Source organism: Colletotrichum paranaense, assembly GCF_030867605.1.
Source record: "Colletotrichum paranaense strain IMI 384185 chromosome Unknown Scaffold_11.1, whole genome shotgun sequence".
In the NCBI taxonomy this organism is placed as follows: Eukaryota; Fungi; Ascomycota; class Sordariomycetes; order Glomerellales; family Glomerellaceae; genus Colletotrichum; species Colletotrichum paranaense.
Window position 1 is genome coordinate 1,472,920 of NW_026848969.1, and position 18,363 is coordinate 1,491,282.

General features: G+C 52.1%; 8 protein-coding genes across 8 annotated transcripts; 5 read left to right on the forward strand and 3 right to left on the reverse strand.

Annotated features, from left to right (window-relative positions):
* Window positions 1–856: 856 nt before the first annotated feature.
* Window positions 857–1,819, forward strand: CPAR01_12822 (uncharacterized protein; the record flags this gene model as incomplete). Its single annotated transcript, XM_060497077.1, has 1 exon — window positions 857–1,819. One exon carries the CDS (start codon window positions 857–859, stop codon window positions 1,817–1,819), a length of 963 nt encoding a protein of 320 aa, XP_060344610.1.
* A 330-nt stretch (window positions 1,820–2,149) lies between these two features.
* On the reverse strand, window positions 2,150–2,791 carry CPAR01_12823 (uncharacterized protein; the record flags this gene model as incomplete). The annotated part of the gene is made up of 2 exons (XM_060497078.1): window positions 2,150–2,625; window positions 2,707–2,791. 2 exons carry the CDS (start codon window positions 2,789–2,791, stop codon window positions 2,150–2,152), a joined length of 561 nt encoding a protein of 186 aa, XP_060344611.1.
* Window positions 2,792–5,047: 2,256 nt separating this feature from the next.
* Window positions 5,048–6,042, forward strand: CPAR01_12824 (NPP1 domain-containing protein; the record flags this gene model as incomplete). The annotated part of the gene is made up of 2 exons (XM_060497079.1): window positions 5,048–5,295; window positions 5,382–6,042. The coding sequence occupies 2 exons, from the start codon at window positions 5,048–5,050 to the stop codon at window positions 6,040–6,042; spliced, it is 909 nt and encodes a 302-aa protein (XP_060344612.1).
* A 697-nt stretch (window positions 6,043–6,739) lies between these two features.
* Window positions 6,740–7,701, reverse strand: CPAR01_12825 (necrosis inducing protein; the record flags this gene model as incomplete). Its single annotated transcript, XM_060497080.1, has 2 exons — window positions 6,740–7,385; window positions 7,454–7,701. The coding sequence occupies 2 exons, from the start codon at window positions 7,699–7,701 to the stop codon at window positions 6,740–6,742; spliced, it is 894 nt and encodes a 297-aa protein (XP_060344613.1).
* Window positions 7,702–8,396: 695 nt separating this feature from the next.
* CPAR01_12826 (uncharacterized protein) lies at window positions 8,397–8,945 on the forward strand (the record flags this gene model as incomplete). The annotated part of the gene is made up of 1 exon (XM_060497081.1): window positions 8,397–8,945. One exon carries the CDS (start codon window positions 8,397–8,399, stop codon window positions 8,943–8,945), a length of 549 nt encoding a protein of 182 aa, XP_060344614.1.
* Window positions 8,946–10,711: 1,766 nt separating this feature from the next.
* On the forward strand, window positions 10,712–12,405 carry CPAR01_12827 (NPP1 domain-containing protein; the record flags this gene model as incomplete). The annotated part of the gene is made up of 2 exons (XM_060497082.1): window positions 10,712–11,769; window positions 11,832–12,405. The coding sequence occupies 2 exons, from the start codon at window positions 10,712–10,714 to the stop codon at window positions 12,403–12,405; spliced, it is 1,632 nt and encodes a 543-aa protein (XP_060344615.1).
* A 1,000-nt stretch (window positions 12,406–13,405) lies between these two features.
* CPAR01_12828 (phytanoyl-CoA hydroxylase) lies at window positions 13,406–14,559 on the forward strand (the record flags this gene model as incomplete). The annotated part of the gene is made up of 3 exons (XM_060497083.1): window positions 13,406–14,305; window positions 14,367–14,459; window positions 14,521–14,559. The coding sequence occupies 3 exons, from the start codon at window positions 13,406–13,408 to the stop codon at window positions 14,557–14,559; spliced, it is 1,032 nt and encodes a 343-aa protein (XP_060344616.1).
* A 123-nt stretch (window positions 14,560–14,682) lies between these two features.
* Window positions 14,683–17,454, reverse strand: CPAR01_12829 (uncharacterized protein; the record flags this gene model as incomplete). Its single annotated transcript, XM_060497084.1, has 5 exons — window positions 14,683–14,831; window positions 14,888–14,984; window positions 15,034–15,954; window positions 16,021–16,616; window positions 17,205–17,454. The coding sequence occupies 5 exons, from the start codon at window positions 17,452–17,454 to the stop codon at window positions 14,683–14,685; spliced, it is 2,013 nt and encodes a 670-aa protein (XP_060344617.1).
* Window positions 17,455–18,363: the final 909 nt, after the last annotated feature.

Below are 18,363 nucleotides of genomic sequence, written 5' to 3' on the forward strand. Positions count from 1 at the left end.
CTGGCTGGGTATCTTCCGCGGTTTTAGAGTCTCGATCGCTACCTAGTTATGTTTAAATCCACTGCATCACATATCCTTTTCTCGATCAGCGTCGCAACAGTTTGCAGTGCCTCTGCGATTGTGCACTTGGTACCGTATCCAGTGCAGTCAAGTGTCGGGCTTGATTTTGTCTTGCCGCGGAAGCTCCCTATCTTAGCTCATCAACCGTTCAAGTTCAGAGTGCGTGCACTCACTGCGCTACTCCACCGCGCTGGGCGAACCGATGACATGATCTGACAGGGGCGTGCTGGGCCTCGTCGCCGACAACCGCAACTGAACGGGAGTCTTTTTTTCCATGGCGCCACTCCTTGCTAAACACATGTCTAGACCCAAGACCAATGACGGACCGCGACCAGGACCCTTGCTAATTCAACTTCTCAATTCTCTCTTGTGAAATTGTCAGCAATGAAGACCGTTGCGGTGCGGCTTGCAAGGGGGCTTGCCTTGGCCAGTCCAACTGCCACCAACCAAGGACTGAGAGACGAGGGAATATGACGTCACCGAATAGTCGTCCCTCGCCAAGAGCGCGATGGCATCGAATGAGGTCAATGATTGGGATGGGTGACAGAGCCGTCAGCAAGATGGAATCCTGCTTGTCGGACCTCTCGACTAGACAAGTTCTTCTGTCCATTGCAACATCAACCATTTACGTGGACGGTCGAGTTTCGAAAGATTGTCAGATATATCTGCAAAGCCGGCACCTCCATCGGCTGCATCCGATCCCGATTCCTGTGCATCAAATTTCACAAGGATCATCCTCCACGAACCACTACTCTCTTTCACGTTAGACAAGGACCATTTCTGTACCTGCGGCACCATGAGACGAACCAGTCGCATACTGTTAGCTTCGCTGGCCCTCCACTCCACAGCCTTCGCACAGTCCGACCTGCCCTCAAAACGTGGGCTGGCTTTCCAGGGCGACGACCACACAGCCGACAGCCAATTGCTCACCTCCGCAAAGTCGTTGATCAGCTGGTATTACACATGGTCAACATGGCCTGCACAGGCCCTTAACAGCTCCATCGCGTTCATCCCGCTCGTCCACGGCGTCGACGATGCCTCAGATTCAGGCCTCAGCTCACGTCTCAACGCACTACCTGAATCATCCACCCATCTCCTCACCTTCAATGAGCCCGACGGAACGACGTCATCTGGCGGCAGCAGCATCGACCCAGAAGATGCCGCTAAAGCCTATATCGAGCACATTGTGCCCTTCCGCAACTCCGGCTCTCGCAAGTGGAACATCAGCCACCCGGTCGTCACCGGCTCCTCGCAGGGTATCGAGTGGCTGCAAAAGTTCAACGAGTCTTGTTACGACATTGACGACAACGGCTGCCCAACCGACTTCGTCGCCGTGCACTGGTACGGCGACGCGACCGGCCTCAAGAACCACCTCGACGGGCTGCGGGATTTCTACAACTCCACGTCGCCAGATCTCAAGTACTGGATCACGGAGATGGCCCTCCCTAAACAAGACACGGATGCAACTCTTGCCATGATGAACGAGAGTCTGACGTATTTGGATGGACTGGACTATGTCGAAGGTTACGCCTGGTTCGGTGCCTTCCGCAAGGACGAGGCCAATGCCTGGACCGGTAACTCCGTGTCGCTATTTGATGGCGACGGCGGGCTGACAGACCTCGGTGCTTTGTACCTCGGTGGAGACGAACGAGGGTTCGAAAAGGGCCAGAAGGGCGAAGGCAACTTTGCCGGCTCGCTGTCTCCAACAAGGGCGCTGCTTTGGACGACTATTCTTGCCGCCGTCGCGACGTTATGGTAGACGTTTCCAGGATCAACAAACGTCGAGCATAATATTTTGCTTGATTGAGGTTATGTACGAGGACATGTTTACGATTCTTCTTTGCATCTACGTACAGATGAGTGTGCAGGTCACACATATTACACTTATAGCGAGATTGATACCTATTTCATTAGATTTTTCAACTCATACAACAGACTAGGAACATACAATCAAGACATACAATCAAGACATCCAATATGTGTAAAACTCAGGAGCAAACTCAAATTCTGAAACATACTCTGGAGACTGTAATTCTACCAACGAACAGAACAGTGGTTCTCAATTAAGGTAATCGACAGTCTCTAACCCTCATTGAGGCAGCTCGTGTCGAACATGCTGCTGGTTAGATAGCTCGGGAGCAACCGTGTTGGCATAGCACCAAACGAACTGTGAATTCGGACCACCAGTTTTTGAGCCGTCGTTCTCAGTCATCTCTAATGTTTGCGTGGTATTCGCCGTCTTCTTCTTCTCGCGCAATAGCATCACAGCTAGTGCTCCAGCAATAATCGTAAGAGGCACACCGACGCCAACGCCAATACCCGCCGCGGCGCCTAGAGAAATGCTGCCTTGGCGGTCTGTATCGCTGCCCACAGGGCACGTAACAGTGCTATTTCCAGTGGTCGATGTAGCTGCGGGACTGTCTCCAAGATCCGTGCTTGCCGCTTCGTTCAACATAATTTTGCCGGGAAGACTGACGGTGAAGTTGCCGGTCGCGCAATTCTGAAGGTTGCTGCAAGAGAATCGTGCGTTGCCACAAGTCCAGACTCCGATATGGAGCGAACTGTCTATGAGGCACGATTCCATATATCAGCAATTATTCTCATGAATGGGATTGCCTAGTAGTTGTCGATCGAAGCCACACTCACCGCCTCCAGGTATGTCGCTCTTGTCGCAGTACTTGGGACAACCGCTTGACTGGAAAGTATCATCGATGCAAGCCCCACGATACATAGTCAACGTCAAAGGTTCGAAGCAGAGACCGTTTGTTAGGCAATAATGGTCTTCGAAACAGCACGCGGCTGCTTCGGTGCCCGCGGCAACAGGGCAAGGTTTGACGACATCGTTGGGGACCCCATTAGGCCAGTAACAGGTTTGTCCAGTCGCTAAAGTTGCCACCAGGGATATTATAAAATAGAATCTAAGGTCCATTTCGCTCGGAATATCAAATACTCAATGTACGCTGCGTGTGATTCTATCACCTGTTTAAGGATGGATTGAGCTTGACGATGGGATATCACCTCGAGATATAGATGAGAATTCTGAGACGTAGTGACGTCCGAGGGTACCTTTTCAAGCTGAATGACTCCTTATTCCTCCCGAATCAATAATGCCTGGCCAAGAATTGAAGGTCTGCGTGCATGGCCTAAGGTTCGGGGATCCTACATGTTCATGTATGTTGAACAGAGGTCTGGTGATTGTTGTGTTAGAAGCGTCATTGACTAGCTGCGCCCCCTCCTACATGCATTATCCGGAAACTTGAGCAATCATGAGCTTTTAGGTATTTCTGAGTAAGCTCAAGTACCCACTAGGCTCGACTACTAATCCGCGTACAGTGATACGAGCTCCAAAGCCAAGTGATAAGCTGCGCTCCTAGAATCCTCATTACTTGCCAAGGTGTGATGATCTGGGAAAGAATGGTCGTCATTGCAGGCCATGGACTGCATGCTCGGTACAAATTAATACCTAGCGTATGGCCGTGCATGGGAGGAACCCTAGAGCTTAAAGACTGAAGTCAGCACTGACTTCATACCGGTGCGAATTGATACTAGGTGTCCTGTGCACATGAGCCAACCCAGATATTAGATGCATTTCCTTGCATGTCAGTAACGTCGAGGAGTACAGGCTCAAGAATAGATCGTAGAAGATTTTGAAGGCTAGATATCTACGGTTAGTTGCAATCCGACCGGACGCAATGTTCATATGAACCTCGGTTACTTGGGCACATAGGCCCAACATGGTCCAAGGCAATGGAGAGTTGCGTCGACTCGGGCTACTATCCAATCAACAGCATCGAACACGGGTGAGAGAGCCTGCAATCCATGACTATATTATTCCCGATGGAGCCACTCGAAGAAAATTTCCAGACATTGACACATTGTTCACTTGTTTTATCTGTATTCGTATGCAAACGCTGGTAGAGACGGTATATATAGGAAGCATGCTCCCGCCGGCACCGCCGGACTCGGCAACAACGCGCCCTTGGTAGACAGTGTTTGAAACAGCTGCGAACCGCAGTTGCGTGCTGCTAGAAAGCCTGTAGTTCGTTGTTGCGGCTTTAACTCATTAAAATCGGTTCCTTCTGACAGAACAAGGTTGACGCTACCAGAGCTTGGACGAACCACGGGAATTTCCTCGTGAATTCTAGCTTGCGGCACGGACAGTGTCCAAATTAGAGGCGGGCCACCCCGTGTGCCGAGAGTTCCACCATCAAGCGGCAATATCCGAATCACGGAATGGTTTTGACGTATTCCACAGCCAAGACACTGCTGAAGCTTAATAAATAATCTCGAACTCAGTTGATCGTTCCTAGTCATGGACTATAGGACTTAGGACTTTGCCTTAGTCTAGCCAATTTAAGTCACGAGTACTTAATTTGTACTGTGAGAGCTCAGTACCGGAATGTTTCCAAACGTAGGTTGCCTTTCGCCATCATATTTGTGGCTTAACCTCTGACAATGGATACTATTTTGACATTGACCAAGTGGATATTGGAAGCCGAATGAAGAGTGATGGGGCAAACACAAGTAAGCCCTTGCACAGGATGCTTTTGCAAAGACTGAGAAACAAACGAGGCAATGGCCAAGACTAGAAGTAAACAAAGCAGTGAATGAGGACTGAGACTCTCGCGCTGGACGAACCGACACACCCTGGTCTCCTGATGGTGCGCGTACGGACAAATCCGATCTTGAGTCAGATGGGAGTCTGGGAGAGGGACATAATGGCACTTACCTAAGTCCTTCAAATTGCTCTCGAAATCGTAAGGCATCGCCTCGTTTTCCCCGGCGACAATTTATTTACAGTTTTGGTCTCGTTCCGCGGCCGCCCACCAACACATGCACCAGGTTATGAAGAAACATAGTGCGTCCCCGACGTGAAACTGCAAATAAAGTCTACATTGAGCAGCTGTTTCCCTTTGCTCTGAGACCTCTTCCATTGTCTACCCACACTCTTTTGCTTCTTGCTAACCGTCACTCCTTTGCCGCTATCATGTTGTTGAAATCTCTTAGCCCTCTTCTGGGCTGCCTCGCCGTCTCCCAGACCGTTTCTGCATCACTATTGCCCCGCGATGGCGATGACTCTGGTGGTCACCCCTGGATTAATCATGACGCCGTCGTTCCATTCACTCAGAAGCCTTCAGTCGTTGGTGGAAGTTTGGAACTTCGTTTCAACCCCTTCCTCTTCGTTTCGGGAGGTTGCGATCCTTACCCGGCAGTAGATGCCCAGGGCAACCTTGGGTAAGTAAACTTCCTTTTGTTTTCAGTTACTCCTCTGGCATAGATTACTCTTGAGGATGACACCATGCTGATACGATGTGAACTAGCGCTGGTCTGAAGCCTACTGGTGGTGGCCGCAGTGGCTGCGGTGATGGTGGCTCGGCTCAAGTCTATGTCCGTCGTGGAGAGAGCCAGGGCCGGAAGGCAATTATCTACAGTTATTACATGCCCAAGGTCCGTTGGGCCAAGGGAAATAACAACGGTCATCGCCACTACTGGGCTAGTGTCGTTGTCTGGGTCAACCGCTTCGGCTGCGACGACAGCGACATCACGTCCATCTGGCCCGTCGGAATCTCCTACACCACTGACCACCTGAACTGGGGCTCGGCTTCTGCCGGAGAAGTCTCTTTCAGGTCCTCGGATGTTGGCATCGATATGGCTACACACCCCAAGATCCAAATTCACGACGAGGCCATCGCGCCCTTCACCGGCGCCGATGGTGATAAGCTTTTCGAGCGTACCCTCATCAGCTGGGACTCCCTCCCCGCGCTCGCAAAGAAGGCGTTGACGGACGTCAAGTACGAGAAGACCCAGGTTCCCTTCACGGACGAGCACTTCCAGGCTCAGATTGACGCTGCCTACCGTGATGGTTTCTATGCTGGTGTAAAGAAGGAGCCTGACTGCCCTTCAAATGATGTGCCTCCAGCCGATGACCCGCCTGTCACTACAACGGCCGCGGCTGCCGAGCCTACCGGCTTGGACAAATAATCAATGACTACCTAGTTTGGAAGAAGTGGTTCGGCTTTCGACAGTTGGGTTAGGCGGCAGTTCTTGGGTGAACGATCGGACGAAAGTCTGTCTGTACTGATCTATTTACAATTCGTTCACCGGTTTGTCCATAGAGAACTTGAGAAGGCCATCCGATACTTAGACGAGGAATAATAAGTCTTAATTTCCGAACAATTTCACCACATGAGAGCCTAGATACATGGTAACATTTACTTCAAGTGTCCAGCGTACAGTTCTAAAACTCTTCGGAGCAGGCTAGATAGCGTCGCAGCTCTTGATGAACGTTTCTAAAAGTTCAATTCGAGATTATCAGCATGATCTACAGATTTCTTTAGCCCCAGTCATTATATGTACTGCGTATTCCAGACTGTCTCCTGAATGTTATAGCACAGCGACGTTGAGCGTTCAGATCGGAACATCTCAGTTGAGGCGTCATATTTACGTGCCCCTTCGATGGGAACAAATTGTTTATCTTGTGATATGGCAATTAACAAACGTGACTTAACCGCAAAATTTGACAAACACTTATTTTTACTTCGGAGTAGATAACCCCCTAATTTTGCCTTTATAGACCTGAACTAAGCACATCCGCCTGATGTTTATGTGATACTGGCCACTATCCACCGTGGATACAGTTGGTGAGTTTTCGCCGATCTGCCTACTGTTTTGAGTTCTATTAGATATCTGACGGCAGAGGCTTGTGCGAAGCGGTGGGCGCCGGTGGGGCCTTGGAGGGCATCGGGCCAGCCGGCTCCGGATCAGTGGGGTCACCTCCATCCTCATCGCCGTCGCCGCCCGGAAGATCGGCATAGAAACCCTCATCGAATGCCTTGTTCAAGTTATCGCCAAAGTTCTTGTCGATAAAGGGGACCGAGGTGTGCTCGAAAATGGCACCGTCTAGCTGCTTCTGCGCAGGCTCCGGGAGCATATCCCAGTCGATGATTGGGAGGTTGAGGGTGTTTTCCATGTTCTCGGTGAGCGGGCCAACGATTTTCTTGCCCCAGTAAGCCACGAGCGGATGCGTGGGTCTGCCCACCAGGCTAGCGCCCGACGACCACTTCGTGGCGGGATATGAGCCAACGTTGTACGCTCCATTGTCGGTTTGGTAGCTGATGCCCACGGGTTGCGCGGTGTTGACTTCGGCACCGTAAACCCATACCACGATGGATGCCCAGTAGTGACGATGCTCCTTGTTGACTTTGGGGACGTAGAAGGAGTACATAATTCCGGTGCGTTCTTTGACTGTGCCAGTTCTGACATAGAGCTGACCTTCACTAGACCCACAGTCACCATTTCCCTTGCCGGTAGGCTTGAGACCGGCACTTCATTTTAGTCAGTCTCAAAATCTTATAGCTAGTCACCATCAGAGACAGAGTAGATGTGCACATACCCGAGATAGCCTTCAGCATCTACGGCTGGGAAGGGAACACATCCTCCCAAAACTTTGATGAAGGGCTGAAAACGAAGTTGAAGTTCTCCCTTAGATCCAGAAGCAGCTTCAGCTGGGAGAGAGTGGATGTCGTCATGGTTCTTCCACTTGCCATCTACGGCCACGTCCTTTACTCGCGCTTGTAAGGTGGCCGAGAGGACACTCGGGACGCTGGCAAGCAGGAAAGTTGCAAAACTGATTAACTTCATTGTTTCGGTCGAGCTCGAGTTGTCGAAGAAGGTGGTAAATGACAGTCAGTGTCTGCATTGGCTATTATATATCTCTGGCCACCTGGCGGCGTCGTCCATGGGAGCAGGCGTCAAAAGGCTGCAGTCTCCGTGGAATAGATTGAATCAGGCTATCATCTCGTAACTCGAACACAATATTCCAGCGGCTAAATGAACGGAGAATCACGGTGAAAAAGCATAAACAGTCGAGCCGTTAGGGATAGCATCCACTTTCAACGAATTGCCGTAACCTTAACATTACTACCCGTTGGAAAATGAGGCTTAGTTACCTAAGTGATCATCATGGTCTGTATACGCTAAACGTACAGACCCAGACGCATCAGAAGATTTTGTTCCCCATGCCTGGTGACTTACGAAGCATGATTGAAACATCTCGTGATTGTGTGAAAAACAGAAAAAGCAAAAACGGAAATTTGGACGGTCGCTCCGAAACTCGTTTGGGCACCTTGATAGTTCCACAAGGACACGATTGAGAGACCTATTAGCTATAACAAGATCGGCGAATATCAGATCTTTTATCTACCTAATAGCCTCAAATCTAGGCAAATCCTCATGGTCTTTGGTTTGCTTAAAACTCCCAGACTCCCAAACTTTACGGATTCAAGGCTTCTGGCCGCATCCTCATCTCCAGCTTCTACTTCTTCAAACTATTCACAATGCGTTCCCTCTACTATTTTCTCCTTCTCAGCCTTTCGCTTCTGGGAGTCTATGCCGGTATCTTGGAAGAGCACGGGTACACGGTTGAGGAATACCAAAATGGACTATACATCGTCACCAGTCCCCATTACTCCGGGGGAAACGCTCCGCTTGACAAGGTCAGAATCAACGTGGAAAAGAAAACCATGACCGTCTACTTGGCCTACAACGGCAAGGAAGAGGACCACGAGGACAAGTTGTACATGTCCCAAGTTCTAGCGGCTCTTTGCGATAAGGAGGGAATCGATCCCGACGATTTGTGGTGGGTCGTCATTGACGACGTCGAAAACGTCGCTACAAAGACAGCCATGACCCAGTACCGCACCAAGTACGGCCTCCGTTTCAAAGACGAGATCAGAGTCAAGCCCGATCAGGAAGCGGACTGGGCCATCTTCAACCAAACTCCTTTCTACCGAGCCGTATACCGCATGCTTCCTCGCAAGGGCATTGACCAGATCATTATCAAGAGGGAGGACGGTCAGACAAATATGTATCTCTCAGTTGAGTGATGGCCTGGAGTAAGTTCAATCTTTTTTGACACTATCATTGTCGGTGTGTGTGAGTTTGACTGATCGCGTGTAGTCAGTAACTTGACTTGGGGAACACGATGATGAGTTGGCTCCTTAGTGACTGGAGGGGCTGGAAAAAAGTGGTGCTATCCCAGACGTTCGTCCCTGTGGTATCTGTAGCACTCGAACGTAGCTGTACAGCTTTTGAGCAAAAGAATACATACAATAACTTACTTGCCTCATCGAAGGAAACCAGGAGTAAAGGGGACTGGCTGTCTTACGACACAGAAGTAATGGTGAAACCTTCTGGCCGTGAGAGTGATGTTTTACACTCAGCCTCATGATAGAACGTTGTCTCGAACGGGTTTTCACGTGACTTCGTGCTGGGTTTGACCATCGTTACGCCTAGTTAACCAACCCCATCGGCCCTTGAAAATAAGATGTTATGGGCCCCATAGCAGACAAAGTCGGACTCGGTCTATCACTGATATTACTGAAAACCTCCCAGCGGCTGCATAGGACCGGGAGTAAGAGGGTGCGTCTACTGGTAGTCTCCGGCAGCTGAATTTTAACTCTTTTCTTGATTCGCTACGTTGTTTAGTTTTGCCATCTTACTGTGACAACTCGACCAGGATTATGTGGCGTGGGCAGAATCTCAAGCTGATGATTTTTACGCCTCGAAGGTGGGGTCATTGAGGATGGATGCAAAACATTAGGATGATATGAAAGCTATGCCGCCATTCAGAAAACTCGAATAAATGGCATTCCTAGGCAGGATGAAGTGCATCGCACGACGTGGGCATAATATGCGCCTCAAGTTGTGATATCGGAGCAAACATTGGGGCAACTAGTTCATGCTTGGTAAATGAAGGGTCGCTGCGAACCGGAAGAAGTGGGGTTGCAACTCGGCTAGCCAAACTCTCAATGAGTGACAATTAATATGGGCTTGAATTGAGTTGACCCAAACTAGCTTTGATTAAACGGTCTGTGAGGCTGATCAACTCGGTTTCTTCGGCCATTCCCGCCCCGCCTGAATTCTTGCAAATTACCTATCTTCTCCAACGTAGCCGGACTCACCGATACTCAACGGCCTGTGCTTCTATGAGTGGCACCTTCGTTCACCGCTGTGATAATCCGCAGGTGAAAAAGGCTCCGGATGGTGTTAGTCATTTGTTTCGAGTTTCCTAAGCCTAGTAATATACTGTGGCAGATAGCATCCGGACAAGCGTTAAAGTTGAGTTGCACTCAATGAGTGATCGGCGAGTTTTCAGGCATTAATGTCGCTACATACACCTCTACTCGGGCTATGCATATTACTATCAAACATATGTGTCTATGGCAGGTCGGTAACGCCGCCTCTCGCATTTGTTCCTTTCCAATTACCTTACCCTATATCATATCATCGGCTTTTGGGGAATGTGGAGTTCCTGCCAAGGCACTATGTTCATGGCGTTGAGTGAGTAGAGCAAACTGAATCGGTCAATCATATTTCACCGAGAGTTTCTACAACTTTTCCATCCCACACTGTATTTGAGTTGAGTGTGCCTCCATCCTTACGAGATGCTAATTTTCAGTAAAACTGGCGCTGAAAGCCAATTTTATTGCAAGTAAGGCTATCAAGCTGACGGAAACTCCGTCATCGACACAAATGCCCGTCCTAGATATAAGGAATCATCCACGCAAACCGTGCCATGTATTAGACTAGCTATACTCCAGAGGACACTGCACTCCTTCTCAGTCCTCCAGTCACTCCTTAATTGCCCATCATGATCCGACACGCATTGACTTTGCTTCTGCTCTCGACGACCATTACTGGTCAGGTCACCTCTCCCGACAGTCCTTACAACCCCGAGTCGCAGGATGACGGCGATGCATTGGCAGAGAGGGCCGTCAACCCTGGGATTAAGCCTCTCCCAAGTGTGAAGCCGGCCCCGGGCTCGAAGCCAGCCCCGAGTGTCGTGCCTCCCCGAAATCAGACGTCATCTCACGTTCCATCGACGTTCTCCAAGTCGATCCGTATCACCACTTCCTCTCACTGGAGTAGCTATGCTCCTTCCTCTTCCCGGAAACCGACATGGAGCCCGCTTCCTTCTTCTACCCGGAAGCCCAGTCAACTTCCTTCCTCAACCTGGCATAGCAGTGCCCTGAAGCCGTCGTCCACGCCGGCCCCGATCCATGTGAGCAACGGAGAGACGGTTGCCGCAGCTGTCGGCGCGGTGATTATCGGAGGAATCCTGGGTGGCTTTGTCATGGCGCCCTCCGGTGCGCTTCTGCCCATCGCGGCGGGACAGACTGCCGTGTTGTCGGCAGCGGCCGGCTCCGGAGCCGCTGGGTCGATGCCCGAATTCGAACTGGATCCCGTTGACGACAAGCCTGATCTGCCCGAGTCCGTCCCGGAGGTCAAGCCCACTCAGCAGAAACCCACCGAGAAGCCCACCGAGAAGCCTGCGACGCCTACACAGGTCCCCACTCCCTCTCAGTCCTACGATCCTTGGACTTCCTCCGCGGCACCGTGGTCCTCCTCGGCTCCCCCGTCAGAGTTCCCTTCTTCGACGAGCGCACCCTTCTCCTGGACCTCATCAGAGCCTGCCTCCTCTCTTGTGACCACCTCATCTGTGTGGAGCACTACCATCCCCACTTCTACTTCATCGGCTGCCCCGACCAGCACTGCTCTCAACTGGATTGACCACGACAAGGTCGCCGCCTTGAATGAGGCAACTTCTCTAGGACTGGAGGGTCAACTCCAACTCCGATTCAACCCCGAGCTGTTCGTTTCTGGAGGCTGTGATCCCTACCCGGCCGTTGACGCCTTCGGAAGTCTTGGGTAAGCCAAAAAAACAACTTGAAACAACATAAAAGATAGCATGAGCTAATCATCATTTACAGAGCTGGTTTGAGACCTACCGGTGGCGGACGAAGCGGATGCGGCAACGGCGGAACCGGGCAGGTCTACGTCCGCCGCGGAAGCAGTCAAGGCCGTACCGCCATTATGTACTCATACTACTTCCCCAAGGTCCGCTGGGCCAAGGGCAACGACAACGGCCACACTCACTACTGGGCCAGCATCGTCGTCTGGGTCAACCGCTGGGGCTGCGAGGGCGACACGGACGTATCGGCCGTCTTCCCCGTTGGCGTGTCGTTCACCAGAGACCACACGGTATGGGATACTGCACAGACTGGCGACATCTCCTACTTAGAGTCGACGCACCCCAAGATGCAGATTCACGACAACGCCATGTCGCCTTTCACGGGCGCCGATGGTGACAAAGTCTTTGAGCGCACTCTCGTGGCTTGGGATGCCCTTCCTGACGCAGCTGAGCGCGCGCTGTCTCTTGTTGAGTATGAGAAGACCCAGGTGCCGTTCATTGACGCCAACTTCCAGACCTATCTCGATGCTGCGTATAAGGAGAGCTTCTACGGCGCCTTGACTGATCAGCAGGGCTGCGGCGGCACCAACTAGGTGAAGTGAGCCTTAGTATTCGGATATCGTGGAAGCTGAAGCTTTGGATGCGAAGTACGCATACAAGAGTAGCTGAATAGATTGATACTACGAATTAATCACCAACTCTAATCAATTTGCGTTGAGAGTCACGTGCATGTCAGGTTACAATTTGGAGTCTCTCACATTACTTTTACGTTTAAAAAGACCCAGGATATTCAACCTCACCAACCGGATCAAATACCGCACGCGAGGGCCTGACCATTTGATGAATAAACTACTCGGAATGGCTGGAAGACAGGACGACATTCCGAGACCATCAGCCTGCCTCGGGCACGTCACCGAACTCTTCATCCCGCCGGCGAGATCTTGCCTATTTCAATAGAGGTCCCCCATGCTTCAAATCCCGGGGATCCCACTTGGACCGAACCATTGGAGACAGCTATCCATTCTAAACACCCCCTTGCCCCTCCATCTTGCCAGGTCTGCCACAAAACTGCGAAACACAGCCCATCCAATGCTATCTTGGTCGCTAATCTGGCAGAGCCTACGTTCCGGCTGTCCGTAACAGGCAAGGTGGAGCAGTGACAACGTCAAGCGCGGGGCCGGATTTGCTTCGAAAATGCACGAAATGCGGGGAAAGATGGGAAAGATGGGGATGAGGGTTGGCCAGCGTTCCCGCCGGTTAAGCCTGATTCGGTAATTTTCCGCCGGCTAGTTGCCTTATGGGTTTCCCGCGGGTTATATTCCCTTTCACGAGATGCTCGTGGATACGTGAGGACGCCACTCTTGGGCGACGAAATTCCCCAATGAGGGACCTGGAGATGTAGATGACGGAGGGTATATAAGGGGATTCAGAACTCTTGAGCAATGACTGCGATCCTGCGAGTTTGTTTTCATGCCTCTTTCACTTTCTCAAAGTGCTGTATCCTGATCACGAACACTCCATATTTCTTCCCGCCCGCATTATAGACGCCATAACTAGTAGATATCTCTGTTGAAACTCTCTCGAATCTTCACAATGCCTCACGCTGAATCACCTACGCCTGATGCCCCTCCTACCATCAATGGTGTCCAACTCCACGTCAACGACGACCTCCTCTCCGCCAACGAAGTCGAACCCCTCATTCAATCCCACCTCACAGAAGACTTCGATGTCCTCCGCCAACGGTACCGTCAACACGGCTACCTTCTCATCAAGGGCCTCATCCCCCGCGAAGACGTGCTCTCCGCACGCGAATCATACTTTAACTCCCTAGCCCCTTCAGGCGTGATCAAGCCCGGCACGTCTCCGCGAGAAGGCATCTTCGACGACGCAAAGTCAGCCGCGGATTACCCAGGCATCGGCGCCGGCAGCGTCAAGAACGCGGCGCCGGGCGAGACAGACCGCTCTGAGATCTTCACCGAGGCGGCGCTCAAGGCGCATACCGAGGATTGGTATGCCGGCTCCGAGGACGGCTCAGTCCGGGGCTTCTGCAACCACCCGGTCCTCCGCAACTTCGTCGCCGAGTTCACGGGCTGGGGTGACGAAAACACCCTCACCGTAAAGCGCACGCTCCTCCGCAACAACACCCCAGGCAACAAGGCCATTGGCGTGCACTATGACCAGTCCTTCATGCGCTACGGCGAGCCGACGTCCGTGACGGCATGGGTGCCGATCGGAGACGTCCGGCTCGAGGGCGGCGGGTTGATTTACATGCAGGACGGCGAGAAGCTTGGCGAGGAGATTGAAAACGAGTTTACAACAAAGGCGAAGGCAGCCGGGATGAGCGATGAGGAGACAAAAAATGCGTTCAATGCGAATATGATGAGCACGGGATTCTTGTGTGATGGGCCGGCGGACTTTGGACGGCGGTATGGGAAGAAGTGGCTGGTGAGCGCGTACGAGGCCGGCGATGTTGTCTTCCATTCGGCACACATGGTATGTTTCTTCCGCATTTGCATCAGGAAGTATGTTTGCAGATTGCTGACTGCGACACTAGATTCATGCTTCGACCAAGAATTACGACCCTGAGGGGCGCATCCGACTTGGAACGGATCTGCGCTTTGTCGACAAGCGCCGCCCATGGGATACTGTAAGTCATGTTCTGCCTGCTTGCGATGCCTTACTTTAAGAACGTCCCTAATAAATAGCAGCGTTGGGATAAGCATTACAGCTTCAACGATGGCGTCTGATCCGACCGGGGCCATTGCGCGTGACGCCGAGAACGTTCCGACGCACGCAACCACGATGCAAAATTGTGTGAAGAGAAGAGATAGAGTCGACAATGACCATGACACATAGCCAATGAAATTGAATCATCTTGATTGAAAGCTATCAAGTTGTGACCATTGCTCCTTCAAAGTCTTTACCAACGCCCCTGTCTTCCATTGGACGATGGTCCTTACTTGTGCGAGATACTTGATTGTATGTTCTCGTTCGAGGGGATGTCTTATCAAATGGCCGCCTGAGAGAAGTGTTAGGGTCACGGGGCTAGCAGATATATCGTATCGATTGACTTACACAAAGACAGCATGTGTGCGGGCAAGTAGTATGCGTTGACAGCCTCATTTGACCGGGCCAAGCCCATGAGCATACATAAATAGAACGTGATTTCACGCTGTGTGATGTTTAGTCGAGTGCATGCGTTTCTTTCGACTGCAACTCACCTCGCTGTCCATCCTCTTCTTCGTTCCCTCAAATCCTGCTGTCGGATTTGAGCTGTTGTAATCCTGGAAGGAAAATATCGCTTTCGAAGCGTAGTAGTACCCGAGTGCAACGGTGCCTGCATGGGCCTTGCTGTCAGTGACTCTCCTACTCCATAAAGTCAAGAGGAACAGAGCAGCGTTTGTTATGTGAAGGTTCATACCTGGATCTGCGGCCATCCACAGGGTCGGGAACGGTCTTCCTTTGGCCACATCCGCCCGTTCATAGAAAAGGGGCTGGAAAGATAGTGGCTTCTCTTTAAACCACACGTCGACGTCATTCTGCAACTCCTCCCAAGTCTCTGAGCTGCTTGTGCTGAATCCCGATCCGTCCTCCGGGAAGAAGAGTTTCAGCACTTTCGCAAACAGATAGACGATTCGGTTCGCGTGCGCTGTGTCGTCGTTGCTTCTGAACGTAGAAGACCTCTCAAAGTTTTCTAGGCAAATCTCGATTGGCGTCCTGCGAACTAGGAACACATAGAGTGCCTGTCGTAGGTGGACCCAGCTCGCGGCCTCAGCCAGCCCGCCTTGCGTCACGAAACGGGCAATGGCGTCGTGATTGAGCAGGTTCCTCGTGCCTCGAAGGTGATGGTAGTGGGAGTCTGTCTCGTTGTCGTACTCTTCGTAGAGCCGCATGATCACAACAGCCGTCAGCAGAATCGAGTCCCATGTCTCTGGGGGTTGGGAGAAAGCTTCGATGAGCAGTTCGATGCAGCGATTGTGGTAGTACGTGCTCTCCAAGTCCGATTTTTCGTTTGTGTCGTCGTTCCCCTGCGTATCGAAACGACTGGCTAGTGCGAAGATGCCGTTGAGCAAGATTGGCTTGCGAAGGGCGAGGCGGGGGACGTCAAGGGTGAAAGGGCGAGCATCGTGACACGCATCAATCTGGTATCATTAGATGCTGTTGTATCCTCGCCAAAAAGGACGGAAATGGTGTAAGAGAACACTCACTGAAGGCGCTATTCTCAAGATGTACGTGCGAAACAAGAAGGCCTGGCGTCCGGTAAATCCGCAATGCTCGGGGTCCACGGGCTGAATGCGGAATTCTGCATCCGAAATGAGACTCTCAGCACGCTCCGAGGCAATCTGGTGTGAAGACCCGGCCTGCGTTGACGGCGAGTCCCCTAAGAGATATGAAATCTGGAGCTGTGGCTGCACCTCTCCCGATTGCCACTGTCCGCTATCCGAAGTGGTGCCATCTCGCGCCGAGTCGAGATACCCGGGGCTTGATGTGAGGCTATCCCGGTGTTGTTGGCTTTCCTGCGGCGGCCCGCTGTTCAACACAAAGCCGATGGGCGCACTACCATCGCCGTGAGATCCATGTCCGGTGAATCGTTGTGCCGGGGCCTCGGCCCGGAACGCGTGCGTTGCCGGCGGTGAGTAGCCGAAGTTGAGCTGTCCTTCATATGGCGTCAAGCCGTGCGGGGATGGGTGAGATGTAAAGCTGTTACTTCTGTCGCCCGCTGTACGAACGGACCGGACGGCCGGTGATGAGGATGCCTCGGATGCTGCGTCGTCTACACGACTTACTTCGCTCTTGCGTCGGGCTGGACAGAGAGAGTAAGTTCCTGACCTGCATGGAGGGACTGAGTGATCGGCAAATGAACAAAAACGAAACGCGGTGCGAAAGACAAAAGCTGAAAAGGTCACCTCGGAGAGGAGTGGGCTGGCAGAAGACCCGGAGGGCCCGACGGGAAGGGTGGGCGCGGTAAAGCATCATCTGAGAAAGGAAGGTCAAGTCAAACCTCGGTGATCCGCCTTCTGAACTCTGTCCCCGGAGAGAGCTGCCTTTCTGGAGCTACCCGGCGCATGCTTAAAGCGTAACGTCGTGTCAAAGTGACATTCGAGATCGGCCTCCAAGCAGGCGCCGCAACCCGTCGCGCCGGGTTGAACAACACATTTACGGTGACGCCGCCGGCAGGCGTCACAGCAGCGTCGGGGCTTCATATACGGTCCCGGCCGCCGGAGGAGGGGACCGGAGCCTTATGTTTACTCGTATCCTCTCTCGCCCGCCGAGGTCTACGCAAAAGTCCGAGTGTCATCCGACTGTGAGCCCATCTGTTCGGGTATCTCCTAGGTGTATTGCGGTGTGTGACTGTGCCCTTGTTTCCGTTGACGTTTCTCTCTGCCTTTACCTCGGAGAGTAATCAAATCGACTCTGAATGGGCCGTTGGCGGTGGGTTTGCTTGCCGGAATGGGAGCGGGGTGAGCAGACGACCGTACGATTTTGCGGGGGGGGAATGAAAAGAGTTGAATCCCGCGGGATACATGGCCTTTTGAAGACATGGGGAGCGCTTGGTCGGGGCTCGGGATCGACGCTAGGCGGGGGATAAATTGCGGGGTGAGCCCCCCTTCAAGGGAAGAAGTGTTTGTTGTCGAAACCATGACTTGTTTTGTGTCACGTTATTCCCTTCGTCGCCCAATGGTCCTGTTGTTGAGCAGGGTATCCATATCAATCAGAGTTTCCCCAGTTCTTGGTGTAAGTCGGAGTAGGTTGGCCAAGTGAAGTTATCATCGTGAAAAAGTCTCCGTTGATGTCGACGACCTGACGGAGAGAACAGCTCTGCAGCTGGGGGGTGCATCGAGTCATGTTCAACAGAAGGCCAACGAGAACCATTCAAGATTCAATACCGGCTGCTGGGAAGAGATACTATGGAGGTACTTATAAGGCCACCACGAAGGAGCTTTCCGAGAGTCCGGTCAGAATCCCGCCCGATCTCCGGCCAGGCCATCGGGCTCTGAGCCAGCGCCCGACAACAGGGCACCGGTCAAGACAATTTAGACCGCAATCGCCGCCATTTACCTATATTAGGGAACTCATGTCGCCATCCTAAGTGTGATATCTCGATGAGGTCTATTTCTCCGATGGCTAATAGTGTCTATTAGGGACTTCAGCCGCCCACACTCAGCCCGCGACAAAATTAGAGCGACTTCTCAACTCATCACCCCTTTCGAGTGAGCCAGTTTCAGTAGTTCCTAGCCTAACCAAGATTCTCGTGCTATGCCCGGAAGGATAGATGTGGGACGTCCGGGGTATCTTTCTCGTCAAGGCACATCCACCCATCGCATTCGATTCGCTCTCTATCGCAAGCACACGTCAACAATCATAAACAGCTTCGTAGCGATTACTCGATACCAGAGGCCCTGCGCCGCCCTAATTAGCATCACGGCGGCCTCAAACATAGTCCGGTGAACATCGGGGGATTCCGAACCTTAAGCCGAAGCCGACGCGATTCAGGTAGCCTAAACATCTACCACAACATCGAGGCACAAGCTCTGGCATCGGCCGGCAAC